Genomic DNA, 15,424 nt, shown 5'->3' on the forward strand with positions numbered 1-15,424 from the left:
CGATCTGCTGGCAACGCTACTATTAATGCAGTCGAATATCCCATTAGTCTTCTTGGCAACAAGGGCACACTGTTGACTCATATCCAGCTTCTTGTCTACTGTAACCAGGTCCTTTTCTGCAGAACTGCTGCTTAGCCAGTTGGTCCCCAGTCTGTAGCAGTGCATGGGATTCTTCTGTCCTAAGTGCAGGACTCTGCACTTGTCCTTGTAGAACCTCTTCGGATTTCTTTTGGCCCAATCCTCCAATTTGTCTAGGTCACTCTGTATGCTATCCCTACCCTCCAGCGTATCTAGCACTCCCCCCAGCTTAGTGTCATCTGCAAAGTTGCTGAGGGTGCAATCTATCCCATCATCCAGATCATTAATGAAGATGTTGAATAAAACCAACCTCAGGACTGACCCCTGGGGCACTCCGCTTGATTCCAGCTGCAACTAGACATTGAGCCATTGAGCCTTATAGTCCATTCATCCTATCCATACTTCTTTAACTTGCTGTCAAGAATACTGTGGGAGACAGTATCAAAAGCTTTGCTAAAGTTAAGGTATATCATGGCCACTGCTTTCCCCACATCCACAGAGCCAGTCATCTCATCATAGAAGGCAATCAGGTTGCTAATGCATGACTTGCCTTTGGTGAATCCATGCTGACTGTTCCTGATCACCTTCCACTCCTTCGAGTGCTTCTAAATGGACTCCTTGAGGATCTGCTTCATGATTTTTCCAGGGACTGAGGTGAGGCTGATTGGGCTGTAGTTCCCCGGATCCTCCTCCTTCCCTTTTTTTAAAGATGGGCACTAGGAGAGGCAGGTATCTGAATTGAAAAACCCATGGTTTCCTCCCCATCCAGTCTGGAGAATCTTAAGGTTCTATATATGGAAGTGAAAATACTTGCTTGTTTGTTTAAGCCCTAGAGAAGTTAGATATTTGCAAAGTGCTGGCCTATAGTTATTGCCCTTCCAAATGAATATTGCTTAAAAAGGCATGAAGGTCATGTGAGCAGTTCTGCAGTCTGCTGTCTTTGTGTTAAACGAGGTTCTTTGAAGGGGCTGTTGCAACTCAGTCCGCTCTGTGGTAATGATGTACATTCAGATAGGAATAGATGTGTGGATTTCACTTTGGGCAGCTGGAGATTCCTAAAGCTAGGAACCAGTATCAGCTAATGACACTGACCTCCTTGATAAAGCGCTTTGAGTTCTTCTGATGCGTTAAGTATTATGATTATTAAAGAGGTATCTTGGGATTCCTCTGCATATGGGATACTCCAGAACGGGATTGTGCTCCATCAATGCTGGACTGTTCACCTGGTATAAATTAGAGCAGCCCTGTGGCAGCTCTAACTTATGCTTGAGACCCTCAGCCTGCTCCAGGATCAGAGGAGATGGGTTAGAGCCACCTTTGCCTCCCTGCCCACCTCAGTTGTGCTGTGCCAGAGCTGAGGTTCCAGGCCTGAATGTTCTCTCTAATATCTAGGTGACATCTTGTCCAAAATATGTCTCATATGAGTGCAGAGCCTTCTGAAATGAATCCCCACTTTCGGAATAGACCTGCTACAGGATTGCCATTTGGGTGATGCAACATAGCTGTTTAATGGGGTTTCCACTGTAGTTCAAAAGCCATGAATATTTCCATATTGTTTATTTCCCTAGGGAAAAGTTAATACAATCTGAGAACCAGAGAATATTCCTGAGTCGTGGCCTAGTGTTAGGAGGGAGTTGGCAGTGGGGCAAGTGGTGTTATTTGCTGCAGTGCTGTGTCAGGAATATCCCTTCAAGTTTCTGGGTTGGGGAAGGTAAAGAAATCTTCCCAGTACCTGTTTTTCTAACACAAGCGCAAAAGGAGAGTGTGGAAGAGATGTTAATCCCAAGCACATTTTCTCTGAGTTACCCAGCCAAAATTCTGCCAGTGGAACTCATACAAACTTGATACAATCAGACTGGGTCTGAATAGGGTCTTGGAATGGTTATCTCATTACAAGAAGTAATTGTCACTGTTCACACATTCTCACCTACTAATCAACGGTTGTGAATAGGTCTCATCTACTCTAACTGAACGGATTTTGCTAACACTTACCCTCCCCATTGTTGTTCCTTACCCTTGGATGTATATATATACCCCCTATCTGATTTGTTTCTTGCATCTGATGAAGTGGGTTGCAGCCCACGAAAGCTTATGCCTGCAGAAATTAAATTTGTTAGTCTTTAAAGTGCTACAGGACTCTCGTGGTTTTTTCTGTCGACGTAATGTAGATCATTCTCTAAGCCAATGGAGCAGGCATTAACTACAGATGTGGCTAGCCTGGGGACCAGCAGCCTTGGGCAGTGTCAGAAATGAGGGCAAGAGAGCCCATCATGAACCTTTTCTGTTCTTGCAGTCCAGAAAACCTCTCTGCTTGGCTTCACGAACTGCCTGTTTTCTCCTCCCTCATCCCAGGTCATGAGTTGTATTGGAAGGTGGGAGCTAGGGAAGAAGGGGTAACAAGCAGACCCAGCAGCTGTGAAGAGGATAAACACACAAATTGGGAGCGGTGAGGAGGGAAACACTAAATGGGAAGCCCTCCAGCGATGCAAATCTATTAAGGGGTCCCACCTCATGTAGGGAAAACAGCTGCCTTTTTCTGCAGCCCAGCCTATTTCTATGGCTCTGCAGTGATAGAAAGGCTCCAGCCTCTCAGGGAGCATAGCTGGAGGAATGTGTATGCTTACAAGACCAGAGTTCCCTTCTAACAGCCTGATCTGGAGAGCCACCTAGTGGGCCCTCTTTCAATCCTGAAAAAGATTTTTGCCTTCAGAGACAGGGGACTGGTCACCTTATTCTAAATCAGGCCTGGTTTTAGAGATTCTGGTGGCCTGAATGAGACTGGATTACAATCCCACTAATTGGGCCAGAGACAATGGGAGAGTTTGAAGCTGGGGTTTCTTTACCAACAAATGAAAGCTTGAGTATTTTGTGTCAGAAGCAAGAAGCACCTCCTTTTCCTGTCTAGCTGAATATTAGTAATGTACAAGGAGAGGTAGATAGTAATCAGGAACTCTGCTGCCTTTGCTTGGTTAAGAACATAATCGTATTCTGGCCTATCAAGCATGCAACGCCTACTGAAAGCTGAGTTTGGCCCACTGGCAGTACAAACAGTGGTTTCCATTTCCGCCTATGAGAATCATGCAGGGAATTTGTTGAAGAAGTACAGTCACCACTGGGTTGGAGGGGGCTGTGGTACCAGTGTGGGAGCCCTTGGTTGTAACCCTAGAATGTCCCACCCCCAACACACCCTTGGCTGAATCATGAATATAAGAGATCAGGGTTTGGCTTACCCAGCACATTGGTAATATGATACAGAGATTTCCTTTTTCCATCACTGCAAAGATGAAAGAAGGGAACAAACTGATGGGGATGGGTGTGTGAGTGCAAGGCTCATAGCCTTGGCTCTTCCAGTTACCCAGAGATGCTCCTGTATACCCTTGTGTATTTCTGGTGTAAGAAACTACTGAAGATTCAGCATGGTGTAACTTACTCGGCTACACTAGAATTACCCACTGAAGTGGCAGTGCTCACTTTCCACATGCAGCTCAGAATCAAACCCATGTCTGTTGCCTTCAGATCCTGAATTTGAATCTACAGTGTTCAACAGTGACTTTCTGTGGAACTTGTGTTTATAATTCAGGGTGCTTTGGAAAATCCCACCCAAAAGTACATATCAGATAACGAGTTCAATGGCCTATGTGAAACGAGTAGGTAACCTCAGACCCATTTCAGTGGACAGGTCCAGGTCACAGAACTACCACCACGGTTGCATTAGTGCCATGATTGGTGGTCTTAGAACTGAAGGACATTGACCAGGTACTGGGGAGAAGCTTTCCATTGCCTCTGCTCCTGCTGAAACGTCTGCATGGCTAAAGAAAAGAATCAAGATATAGAGATGTTAATCAAGCATCTTTGACACGCAGTGAATTTATGTAAGTTAAAAACAAAGATGTCCCTGAGGCAGTCTCATATTTTTCAGGCTTCTTCTGCAGGCAAATTTGGCAGTGGAGGTGCAAGCTGGCTGGTAGGATGAGAAAAACATTACCCTTCAAACTGGGTCAGACCTAAGTAGCTGGGGATGAGGCATCACCCTACAATCACAAACAATCTGTGGGATAATTTCAGGTGACACATCTCAAGCTCCCATAACAAGCATTTTGACAAGCCACACTTTTGAACATTGGCTCCCTTCGACCTACATAAATGCTCCAACAATCAGAAGAGAACAAAATATTTATTTCAGCTTCCTTCAATCTGAAAAGGCCCCAAATGCAGAACTGTTTGGCTTAGATTAAAAAATGACTACAGTATAGAAGCCAGAGGGTGTTTTAGATTGACCCTTTATCTTGGCCTTTACTGCACCTGCTGTGTTACCAATAAACTTTGACTTTATGTGAAAAATAATAGAATGTTTGGAAGAAGGTACTTAGTATATTTAGCAGCACAGTAGGTGTGATCTACCTTTAGGGCGATCAGATGTCCACAGCCAAAAAATAGGACACATATTTTTGCCAGGAGGGATTTCAGCATGGACGCTGCATCAGTGCATAAGCAAAGCCAGATAATAAGGCAGGCATAAAAATCTGTTTTCTTTAGTGTTTCTAGTGGGTACAGCTCACTTGAAAGCATCAGCTAGAAATTCTTAAGATAGATTCTCAGCTAGTGTAGGTCTGCACAGTATCATTGAAATCCGCTGATTTACACCATCTGAGGATCTTGCTTCCCATGTGATTACCTTAAACAAAGAGCATCTAGCTGAAAGCTAACTTTGAGTAGATACAAAGACTTATTTTTTTATGGAAGGCCCTTTTCCAATTTTATTCTAAGACCTTTTCCCTAGTGTTATTTCAAACATTATTTTACTCTTTGGGCTAAAATTTCTCATGCTTACATTCAGCCCAGATGTGTTTTCTAGTGTGTGAACTTTGATATGTTTCCATTTGGCTATTTCAGAGATGTCCCGGCATAGAAAATTCTTCAGATGTTAAGTATTTTCCAGGTTATTTTGAGTGTGTGTTTACATACTCAAAAATGGGTTTATTTTAAAAGTTCACTCTTGCCATGGGAGGAATCTTCATTAAGCACACATGCACTTGACATGTTTGAAGAGATATGCATAGGAAATAAAATTATAAGCATGTGAAAATTATTTCTGACATCATAAAGTGTCCCTGCATTTTTAAAAGGTATAACTGCATATCATACTTTCACAAAACAGGGAGAATGAGATGGCAGTGTTAAAAAGGAGGACAATTGGCCACATTGCCTTAAGACAGGCAAAAAGTAGGACAATCCTATAAAAAGTAGGACATTCAGTCATCCTGTCCTACCTGGATATAACTGGAACAGTCAGCAGCACACCAAGTATGATTCTGTAAGCTCTGACTCGGAAAAAAAATGTTTGGGTTTTGGTGGATAACAGCAGAACATGAGCCAGCAGTGTGACACTGTGGCCAAAAGGGCTAATGCGATCCTTGGATGCATAAACAGAGGAATCCTGAGTAGAAATATCGGTTAATTTACCCTGTATTTGGCACTGGTGTGACTGCTGCTGGAATACTGTGTCCAGTTTTGGTGCCCACCATTCAAGAATGATGTTGATACATTGGAAAAGGTTCAGAGAAGAGCCATGAGAATGATAAAAGGATTTGAAAACATGTCTTATAGTGATAGAGTCAAAGAGCTCAATATATTTAGGTTAACAAAGAGGAGGTTATGTAGATAGTCTATAAATATCTACACGGGGAACAATATTTAATAATGGGCTCTTCAGTCTAGCAGACAAAAGTATAACATGATCCAATGGCTAGAAGCTGAAGGTATACAAATTCAGACTGGAAATAAGGTGTACATTTTTAATGGTGAGAGTAATTATCCAGCAGAACAATTTACCAAGGGTCATGGTGAATTTTCCATCACTGGCAATTTTTAAATCAAGATTGGATGTTTTTCTAAAGGATATGAACTCAGAATTCATTTGGAGAAGTTCTCTGGCCTGTGTTTTACAGGTCAGACTACCTGATCACAATAGTATCTTCTGGCCTTGGAATTTATCAACCTATGAATAAGTGGACATACTTAGAACATTCAACAACACAACAGGTGCATTGTACAGAGATGCATCTGGAATAATTAGGAGCAAAGATGTATGTTGTACCAGCATGTACCTGAAATGTTCATCAGCAGCTAATCAAACCAAAATTCCAGAGACAATTTGTTCCAGAGTATAAAATGAAACATTAGGTATCTCACAGCAGGGGAAAGAACTCAAATATTTTGGTCTGTTTTTTTCTGTACACCCAAATGCTAAGGGCAGAATGCCTCCTGGATTCTCACCTACATCAACTTGGCTTCTCCATGACAGGCTTTTTGAACAGCCAAAGACCTATGGCCACTCTCTCATGTGCATTGTCCCCGACTTACAAGAGAAATGAATGTTATATTGTACCTGGGAGCTGGAAAAGCAGTGGAGGGAAGGATTCCCTTCTCCCAAGAGGCACAAAAGCCCCCAGGATATGGCCTGTGAAAAAAACAATTTGTCTTAGAAATTGTACCAGCAGCTACATCTGCTGTACCAGGGTCTTGTGTGTCCCAGCTGGTGCCTTTGAAGCCTTTGCACACCTACTACATAATTGGAATTTGGCATTTTGCTCTTTTGTTCCTGGATATGCATGATGATATTATGGGTGAGCATAGGAGGAGTCAGATAGCAGATGGACTAAGCAGACTCCATGTTGATGTTCTTATGCATGAGAGACACTGCCAGCTAGGAGAAACCCTCATAGCCCTGGGAGTTCCTGTTAACAGGAGAAGACTTGTACTGAGGCATAGGGCTGATTTTCAGGGGCAAGTGTAGAGGGTACATAGTATGACTTGCTCAGGAATGGCATGTGACATGAGCACAAAGGGCAGCTGGGTGGTAAGGGAGGAGGTCCAGGGTGAGTGAAAATTGGGTGAGAGCCACTTTGCCCTGGAAGGGGATTTTAGCAATTAGAAGAGTTTTGTACCTATTGGGGAACATACACCAAACAAGACATGTGCATAACAACTAAGTAGGCACAAACAGTGAAGTAACTTGCCCAGGGTCACACAGTGGGTCAGTGGTGGAGATGGGCATAGAACCCAGATTTCCTGACTCCCAGGCCAAGGCTCAGTTCACATAGCGACACCCTGAAAAAAACCCTCTAGTCATAAATTCCATTTTATACTCTGGAACAAATTGTCTCTGGAATAAAAGGTCTGTTTTGAGTTGATTAACTGGTGATGAATATTTCTGGTACAACACACATCTTTGCTGCTAATTATTCTGGCTACTTCTCTGTACAATGCGCCTGTTGTGTCATTTAATGTTCTAAGTATATCCACTCATTCATAGGTTAATAAATTCCAGGGCCAGAAGGAACCATTGTGATCAGGTAGTCTGACCTGTGAAACACAGGCCAGAAAACTTCTCCAAACTAATTCTGAGATCATATCCTTTAGAAAAATATCCAATCTTGATTTAAAAATTATCCATAACGGAGAATTCGCCATGACCCTTGGTAAATTGTTCCAATGAACAATTACTCTCACCATTAAAAATGTATGCCTTATTTCCAGTCTGAATTTGTCTAGGTCCAGCTTCCAGCCATTGGATCACGTTATACCTTTGTCTGCTAGACTGAAGAGCCCATTATTAAATATTTGTTCCCCATGTAGATATTTATAGACTGTAATCAAATCACCCATCAACCTTCTCTTTGTTAAGCTAAAAAGACTGAGCTCTTTGACTCTATCACCAAAAGGCATGTTTTCTAATTCTTTAATAGTTTTCATGGCTCTTCTCTGAACAGTCTTCATTTTATCATCATCATTCTTGAATTGTGGCACCAGAACTGAACACAGTATTCCAGCAGCAGCTGTACCAGTGCCAAATACAGAGGTAAAATAACCTCTCTACTTCTACTCAAGATTCCTGTTTATGCACCCGAGGATCGCATTTGTTCTTTTGGCCACAGCATCACCCTGGTAGTTTATGATCAACTGATTATCCGCCAAAACCCCCAAATCTTTTTCATAGTCAACTACTTCCCAGGATCGAGTCTCCCATTCTGTAAGTATGATCTACATTCTTTGTTCCTAGATATATACATTTACATCTAGCTATATTAAAATGTATACTGTTTGCTTGTGCCAACTTTACCAAGCAATCCAGAAGAAGAGACTTTAAACAGTACCTTAGTCTCCAAACAGACTCCCATTATTAAGAGAGAGTTGTGGAGTAGGACAGGTATACAGGAGGGGAGCTGAGGGCCAGTCGCAAATTACAGTTGCAGTATTATTTCATTTTATGTCTCAGAAAAAGTATTTTAATGTATTTAATTCAGGGGTTCTCAGACTGACAGCAAGAGCCCTTCAGCCCTTTATGTCTCAAAAAATGTAAATCTATTTTAATTCATTTAATTCAGGGGTTCTCAGACTGACAGCCAGAGCCCTTCAGCAGCCGCTGGGCAGGTGCTCTGAAGGCAGCGCCAACCCCAGCAGCAGCACAGAAGGGTGGCATGTCATGGGAGGGGGTAATGGCATGTCATGGGAGGGGTAGTCACTTTTTTGGGGGGTCGTCATAGCCTGAAATATTTTCAAAGGGGGCCTAGAAAAAAAAATTGAGAACCCCTGATTTAACTGGGTTTGAATATCTCCTAAATAGGCCCAATTCATCCAGCACCGTTCATATTAGTGGAGTAGGGTGATCTTGTAGGGTTGCCAACTCTAACAATTTTATGAGTCTAGCAATATTTGGTATTCTTCTTAGGGCCTGACCTCCTAGAGGCCTCTGATTACCCGAGAATCTCAGCTTTCATTTAAAAAAACCCCAAGTTTCTAGCCCTCATAGGAGAGTGGGCAAAGCTGGAAAACATGAACCCTAAAAGCTCAAAAACCGGGAAGCAAATAAAAAGAACCCCACTTGTATTATATTTTAAAAGCGCGTTATTTTTAAGCCAATCTCATGATACTTTGAGGCTTGCCTCAGGGTTTTTGAATGCTTGGCATTAGCGCTATCGAGGTAAGGATATCCAGGCCACAGCCCCATGAAAAACAGAGGGCATGGGGTCGTGTTAAGGCTCCTAAGACGAGGAGTGGTAAGTGATACCCTGCTGGAAGGGTGAAATCCTGGCCCTTCCCCCATTGAAGCCAAGGGCAAAACCCCCTCAGATTTCAACAGGGACCTTCAGGCTTCGTCCATCCTACGCTTTAGAGCTGATCGACTCCTAATTGGCAGCAGCTGCCCGACCCAGCCCCTCCTTGCAGGGCTTTGGCGCGGGCCGCACACAGGGCGCCCGTTAATATATAAACAAACCAGGCGGCCCCACAGCTGGCCTGGCCTGTGGGTTCAGCCCAGTCGCTTGGTCCCCGCCCGCCCCGAGGCCCCGCGCGGAACCGAGCGCTGCGGGAGCGGTTTCCAGCGGAGACCGAGACCGAGGGCGAGGCGCGGCGCGTCCCGGCGACAGGAAGGAGGAGCAGGCGCCGGCGCCGCGCGTGGCCTGCAAGGACCGGCCGCGCTGCCTCGTCGGTCCCCGGCTGAGCGTCTGAAGGCGCCCCCGCTCCCCCGGCTGCTCCCGCCCGCCAGGCACAGGCTGCAGCCGCTGCAGGCCGGCCGGTGAGAGGGGGCCGGGCCCAGGCGGGGGAGGTCGCGCAGCGGGACTAGGGAGAGGAAGGGCGCAGAGGCGGCAGAGCAGGCCCCGGGCGAGGAGGGAGCGGGCGGGTGGCAGGGGGCGGGCGGCGCAGGACGAGGGGGGAGCGGGGCGGGCGGGCGGCCGGCCCAGAGAGCACAGGGGGAGTCTGGGTCATTGACCTAGCTGTGTGCCCAAGTGTGTGGCGGTGCCCAGTCGGTGGGGGCCGGTAGCAGCAGTAGCTGGTGGGGCATGTGCAGGCCTTGAGGGGGATGCGGAAACACACGAGCATTTGTACTGACCTGCCAGGGGAGGGAGAGGATTTCCTCCACCTCCCCGGTTAGCCATGACTAGGTGACCTTAGGCCTTGTCTACACGCACAAAGAATTCGGACTGATCCGAATACAGCCGCTGCTGTAATTACAGTGCTGGTGGCTGATGCCCACGCTGTGCTCCTTGGCTCGGTGCAGCGCGCCCTGCCCAGCAGCACTTCCACCGACCTGTGGGGAGCTGAGACCCGTCTTTCAGCTCCCTGCCTGGAGCCCACAGGCTCCTGGGCTCTGTGTGAGCTGCCAACCCCCAGTCCCAGCTGGGCACCAGGCTCGCATCAGCCCATGTCCTGGCTCGCAGCCAGGAGCTGGGTTTCAGCCACCCAGGCTTACAGCACCCTCCTGGACTTCTTTCTGGGCGTGGGAACCAGTTGTCTAGGCTTTCGTGTCAATTTCGTGGTGAAAGAATGACCACCCCATCACTGATATAAGAGGGCGCAGTGTCTACATTGACATGGTTGCCCTAACTATGCCCCCAGAAGCTTTTATTTTGTTGAAAAAACAGGGCACTTTTGTTGGTGGAGGGGTGATTGCAGGGTGTACTCCAGCAGTGTTTTGGTGACAAAAGCTGACTTTTGTCAACTACACTCTCTAGTGTAGACCAGGCCTTAAAATAGCCTGAGTAACAAACATGCCTTCCACAACTGGAAAACTGTGTAGATGGACCTTTTCCTCTATGAATAGGTACTTACAGCTCTTGGTCAGTGTGTAAGTTTCCTTAAAGGGAAAAGGAGGAGGGATTTTAGAAGTAATAAGATTGAATTAATCTTCTTGGAAGCCTCAGTGTGATATGCTAACAACAAGTTCTCCTCTTCCATCCTCTTCCTGCATTGCCTGGTGAAGATAGGCATGGCTGGGGTGGTCAGAATGTTTGAAACCCTCAAGAATCACTGGAAGAAAACCACAGTTGGGGTCTGCTTGTTCACCTGGGGAGGAAACTGGCTCTATGGAAAACACTGGTAATTATTACCTTGCTTAAAGAAGTATAATAACAAGGAGCCTTTGTCTGTATTTTTGCTAAATCTTTCAATTTGGCACTTGGACAGTGATGAAGTTGGGCAAACATCTGTAAAACTTGAGAAAGGTGGTTATAGATAGAGCTGGTTGCTTGGGAACCTTTAAATAGAAAGGTTTTGCGAACAGCCTACTGGGCAATGACAAGACTGTAATTTCCCTGTGAGGTTTTTACAATGGAATGGATGCCCAGAGAGAAGCTGCAGCAGCTTAGCTCTAGGAAGTGTAGGTGGGTACTGCAGTTACTCTGATGCATCAACAGGGATTAATTTTATTTTTTTAAATTACTTGTCCCTTAAGAAAAGTAATTGAAATAGTCTTAAATTTCCAGACAGCAGGAACCCTTTTTTCTGTTAAAACTGTTCTCTTCTATGTAATTGGCTCAGGGTTTTTTGTTTTTGGGGGGGTTTTTTTTTTTTTTTTTTTTTTTTTTTTTTTTTTTGAAAGCACCATAATTTTTTTAAGTGATATTTGTTCTGTCTTCCTTTTTTTCCCCCATATTCTGAGACTGCACTTTGCCCTGTTGGAGAAACTCTCATTTAAGCTCACCTATGTTTTTTTTAAAAATATATTTTCAAAGCACAGGAAGCCTTTTGGGGTGATGGTGGTTCCCTTTCCATTCAGCCATGTCCTTAAGAAGACTGCTTCCAGAGTAATTCATCCAGTGGCTCCTCTGTCATAAATTTGGGGCGGTTCATACAGTACCTTAAAGAGACAGACTAGTGGAGTAGTAGGGATCACCTCTGAATTAGGTTGGAGCAGGGAGATTTTCTCTTCCAAGTTGTAAAATCCAGTCTGTTCAAACAACAACAAATATTTGACTATGTTCTAGCAATTAATAAAAGTATAGGTCCTGGCCTGCAAATGGTTCCTCTAGTGCAGATTTCTGTGCCCCTGTGGATATCGGGCATGCCACTGCGTCCTTGTGGAGTGCTACTAAGTGTATCTGATTGCACAATTCAGCTCAGCTATGGTAGGTTTTTTCCCCGTGTTGTTGTTGTTGTGAATGTAGTTCTTATGAAAGATGCCAGAGTCACAGCCCTTGGAAACTTTAGTTCTGTAACTAGTACAGCATTGGCAGCGGCATTTAAACTTCCCTGCCTTGCTTTGTCATTGTGCTACCAACATAACTGGATGGGCCACCTTCAGGAAGGATTTGGTAGTTCAGGCTTCATGCCCACTCAGTTTTTGACCTTCCTACTGGTAGTTCCCTTGACACTGTGTGGATAGAGCACTAATGGTCATCTAACTACTGTATCTGACACTACTGCAATTACTGCCTTAATTTGTATGTTAAAGTACTATTTCCAAGTGCCCATCAATAAGCACATGTTTGATTTCAGCATCAGCTGAACTTTAGTTCAAGTGATTGCATACTAGATTTGTCAGCATCCGCCATAGCCAAAATATTGTTTGTCTCCTGGAATAAGATCTCCCACTCCTTCCTCACCAACTAAAACAGCACTAAAGCGTGCTGCATATGTAGTATGGTATCCACTGTTTCTCCAGTTTCTGTTCTCTGGAATAAATTTTCCCCATAGTGGTCTAAATCCTGGACTGGTTTCTGAAAAGATTTAAACAGACTTGTATTTCAGTCTCTATTTTTAAAATTACTGGTAACTAGGGATGTAAAAATTAATTAAACATTCTAAAAATTGATCATTTAAACAGTTAGCACTGGGGGAGAGGGGTAGCCACAGCTGGGCAGTTCTTGCTGGTGGGGGAAGTGCGGAGCCCAGCATGTGAGGTAGTTGCATCTGGGCTCTGTGCCTCCCTGCCCCCATGGGGAGCCAGCCTAGCTATGGCTACCCCTCTCCCCCAGTGCTACGCTACCTCGGCACTGGGCTCCATGCTTCCCCGCCAACAAGAGCTGCCCAGCTGCTCTTGCTGGTGGAGAGCCAGCCCAGCTGTTGCTCCCCTCTGCCCCCTAGTTTAAACAGTAATCAGCTGTTTAAAACGTTTAAACAGCTGATTACCATTTAAACAGTTAACCTTTTACATCCCTACTGGTAACATGATTTCACTACAATGCAAATATAGTCAAAGGATTCTGAACTGTTGTTGCTTTAGGGGCTGCAGTTCATTCCATCATCTTTCTGTGTGTTAAATCAGTGAGACAAGGGCTTAAGTGTTTCTTTCCCCCCCCTTACGTTAAAATTACTGCCAAGATCTCTGTGGAAAACTTTGGAAAACAAATCTGCTTATGCTGTGTATTCTGTTTTTTATTTCTTGTTCCCTGTTCTTTCTCTCCCTAGGGATATCTGCATTAAATAAGAATCTTTGTTTTGAAGTGTCAATCTGCTTTCGCTTCTTCCTTTATACCTAAATCTTGGGGCATAGTTGTCTTCAGGGGAGTTGCACCAGCAGAACATTTGGCCCATAATCTTTTCTTTGTGATAATGATTGGTTATTGTTGCACTGATTGATACCATAGAGCGTGACGACTTCAAATGCAGAATAAACTGACAGCAGATGAACTAAGGTTCTGATTTAATGTACGTTACTCCAATTTAAAAAAAAAAAGTCAGCTACATGAAATTATAAGTAGAAGTGTCTCAACACGTGGCTTTTCAGGATTTTTTTTCCATGAGGTGTCAGAGTCTGAGGCTGTTCTCTCCTTTCCCTTCCCCAGAGGTAGCACACAGAAAAGCAGACCTCAGGTTCCTACGAGAGAACTTTTCCCACTCATCTGGGTGCCCAAAGAAAACCATGTTCAAGCAGTGTCTGCTGCGCTGATGGGAGGGGAAAGCTGTGGAGAGCCCATTGAGAGTGCCTGCACACTCCCTCCCCACATACAGTGCAGTGGAGCAGTCCTCTGCAGCAATAATCAGGGAGGATTGTGAACAGGACAGGGATATGTGCCCAGTGTGTCAACATAGTGCATGATCCACTGGCCTTCAGAAGGTGAATTCAGTACTCCTCCCCTGGCCTTGTAAGAAGAGTAGTGGGCGCAGAGAATTCCATTTTTCAGCATGCAACTCCTCCCTCACCCCAAGACACATCGGTCCATTTATGTGAGCTGTATTCCTTTGGGTTACAGTAGCACAAAAGGCCCATGTGGGAGATCATAACTTCCCTGTGCTGGGCACTTACATGCGCATAGTGAGATGCATCCCTGCCTTGAAGAGCTTGCAGCCTAAAACAGACAAAGGGTGGGAGGGGAAACAAAGGCACAGAAAGAGACAATCACTCTACTGCCTTTGTCCCACAGGGTATATTCTGGGGTACTCTTTTCTACTTACTTTAAAATGTGAACATTTTGCGTATGGTATATTTTGTGCTTTAAATTGCAACTGATTTTCATGTGGATGTTCCCATGTAATTACATGTAACTAGTGTAAACTAAATTTTACTTGTTTTTAAATTCATTCTAAATAGTGAAATTTAATTGGGCAATTATTTCAAGTTCTGTAGGATATCCTACAGATATGTGATTATGTTGAACAAAGCACAGGAAAGTATACTGTGGGAAATCATGCCACACAGGCAGGAGAGAATGGATGAGGAAATGCCTGCTAGGTCCTTTTATCTCTAATCTATATAATTCTGTTTAACTCTTACAAGGCATTGTTAAGGTTGGTAGGTCTGAGAACTTCATATTTTTCTCCACTTACATCTCTGAAAAGTATCTCAGATTCTCAGTGTCCTAGTCTCAGAATCTCTCTGTAGATTATATATAATTTTTACAGGAAAAGACAGTCTAATAAGGACTTGAAAAATTTACCTAATCCCAACACAGACTAGCCCAGGTGAAAAATACATATTTGGCACATCCCCTGAAATTAAAAGGAATAAAACAGTTGTGTGCTATTTATTGTGTGTGTGATTACTATAAATTTATCCTTCACCTTTCTACTTCTGTTGTAAAAATATGACTTGCTAGCACTTTCCCCCCTTTAAATGCCTTTCCCTTTAAATCTCTTCTGGGCTTCAATCCACCGTCCTGCTTTCCAAGCATTTAAAGAAATTATGAGATTGCTTTAGAAATCATGAGATTTAAAAAATACTAAATTTTGGAATCTCTTTGCTTGCCTTTGGAAATCTTGAGCATTTAGGGTTTGCGTTTTACATTTGTGCCACAATGATGAGAGCTAGAAGATTAAATTTTTTTTAAAATGAAAGCTGAGCTTTTCACATAATCATGGCTCCAGGGAATGAGGCATTATGAAAAACACCATCACAAAACTCTCAATACAATTATGAGAATTGGGAACACTAATTCTGCGTCTCTTTTTCTCTTCTTTTCTATAATCATGCTGTATCTTTCCTTACGTTGTTTTCAGCATTTTTTTCTCTTCTTTCAATTCCTTTATATCTCTTTCCCTACGTTATGTTCCTTACCTCCTCCATATTTTCACTCTCTTCTTTCTTCTACTCTAAAATATCCCTCAGCCATGCTTCCCTGTTCAAGTT

The 15,424-nt window shown here is 44.0% G+C and overlaps 1 protein-coding gene across 3 annotated transcripts in view; it reads left to right on the forward strand.

Moving 5' to 3' along the window:
* The first annotated feature begins 9,391 nt into the window (after window positions 1-9,391).
* Window positions 9,392-15,424, forward strand: part of AGK (acylglycerol kinase) — a 48,337-nt gene continuing 42,304 nt past the window's right edge. For 2 of the 3 annotated variants that reach the window (XM_067536198.1, XM_067536201.1), the window contains exons 1-2: window positions 9,392-9,655; window positions 10,841-10,956. In XM_067536198.1, the coding sequence (XP_067392299.1) occupies window positions 10,847-10,956 (110 nt within the window). In that variant the 5' untranslated portion in view covers window positions 9,392-9,655; window positions 10,841-10,846. The remainder of the gene's footprint in view (window positions 9,656-10,840; window positions 10,957-15,424) is intronic. The other variant, XM_067536199.1, reaches the window with a different exon arrangement.

Source organism: Emydura macquarii, unplaced genomic scaffold (genome assembly GCF_026122565.2).
Source record: "Emydura macquarii macquarii isolate MOO-44397 ecotype Brisbane River unplaced genomic scaffold, CSIRO-AGI_Emac_v2 contig_3530, whole genome shotgun sequence".
In the NCBI taxonomy this organism is placed as follows: domain Eukaryota; kingdom Metazoa; phylum Chordata; order Testudines; family Chelidae; genus Emydura; species Emydura macquarii.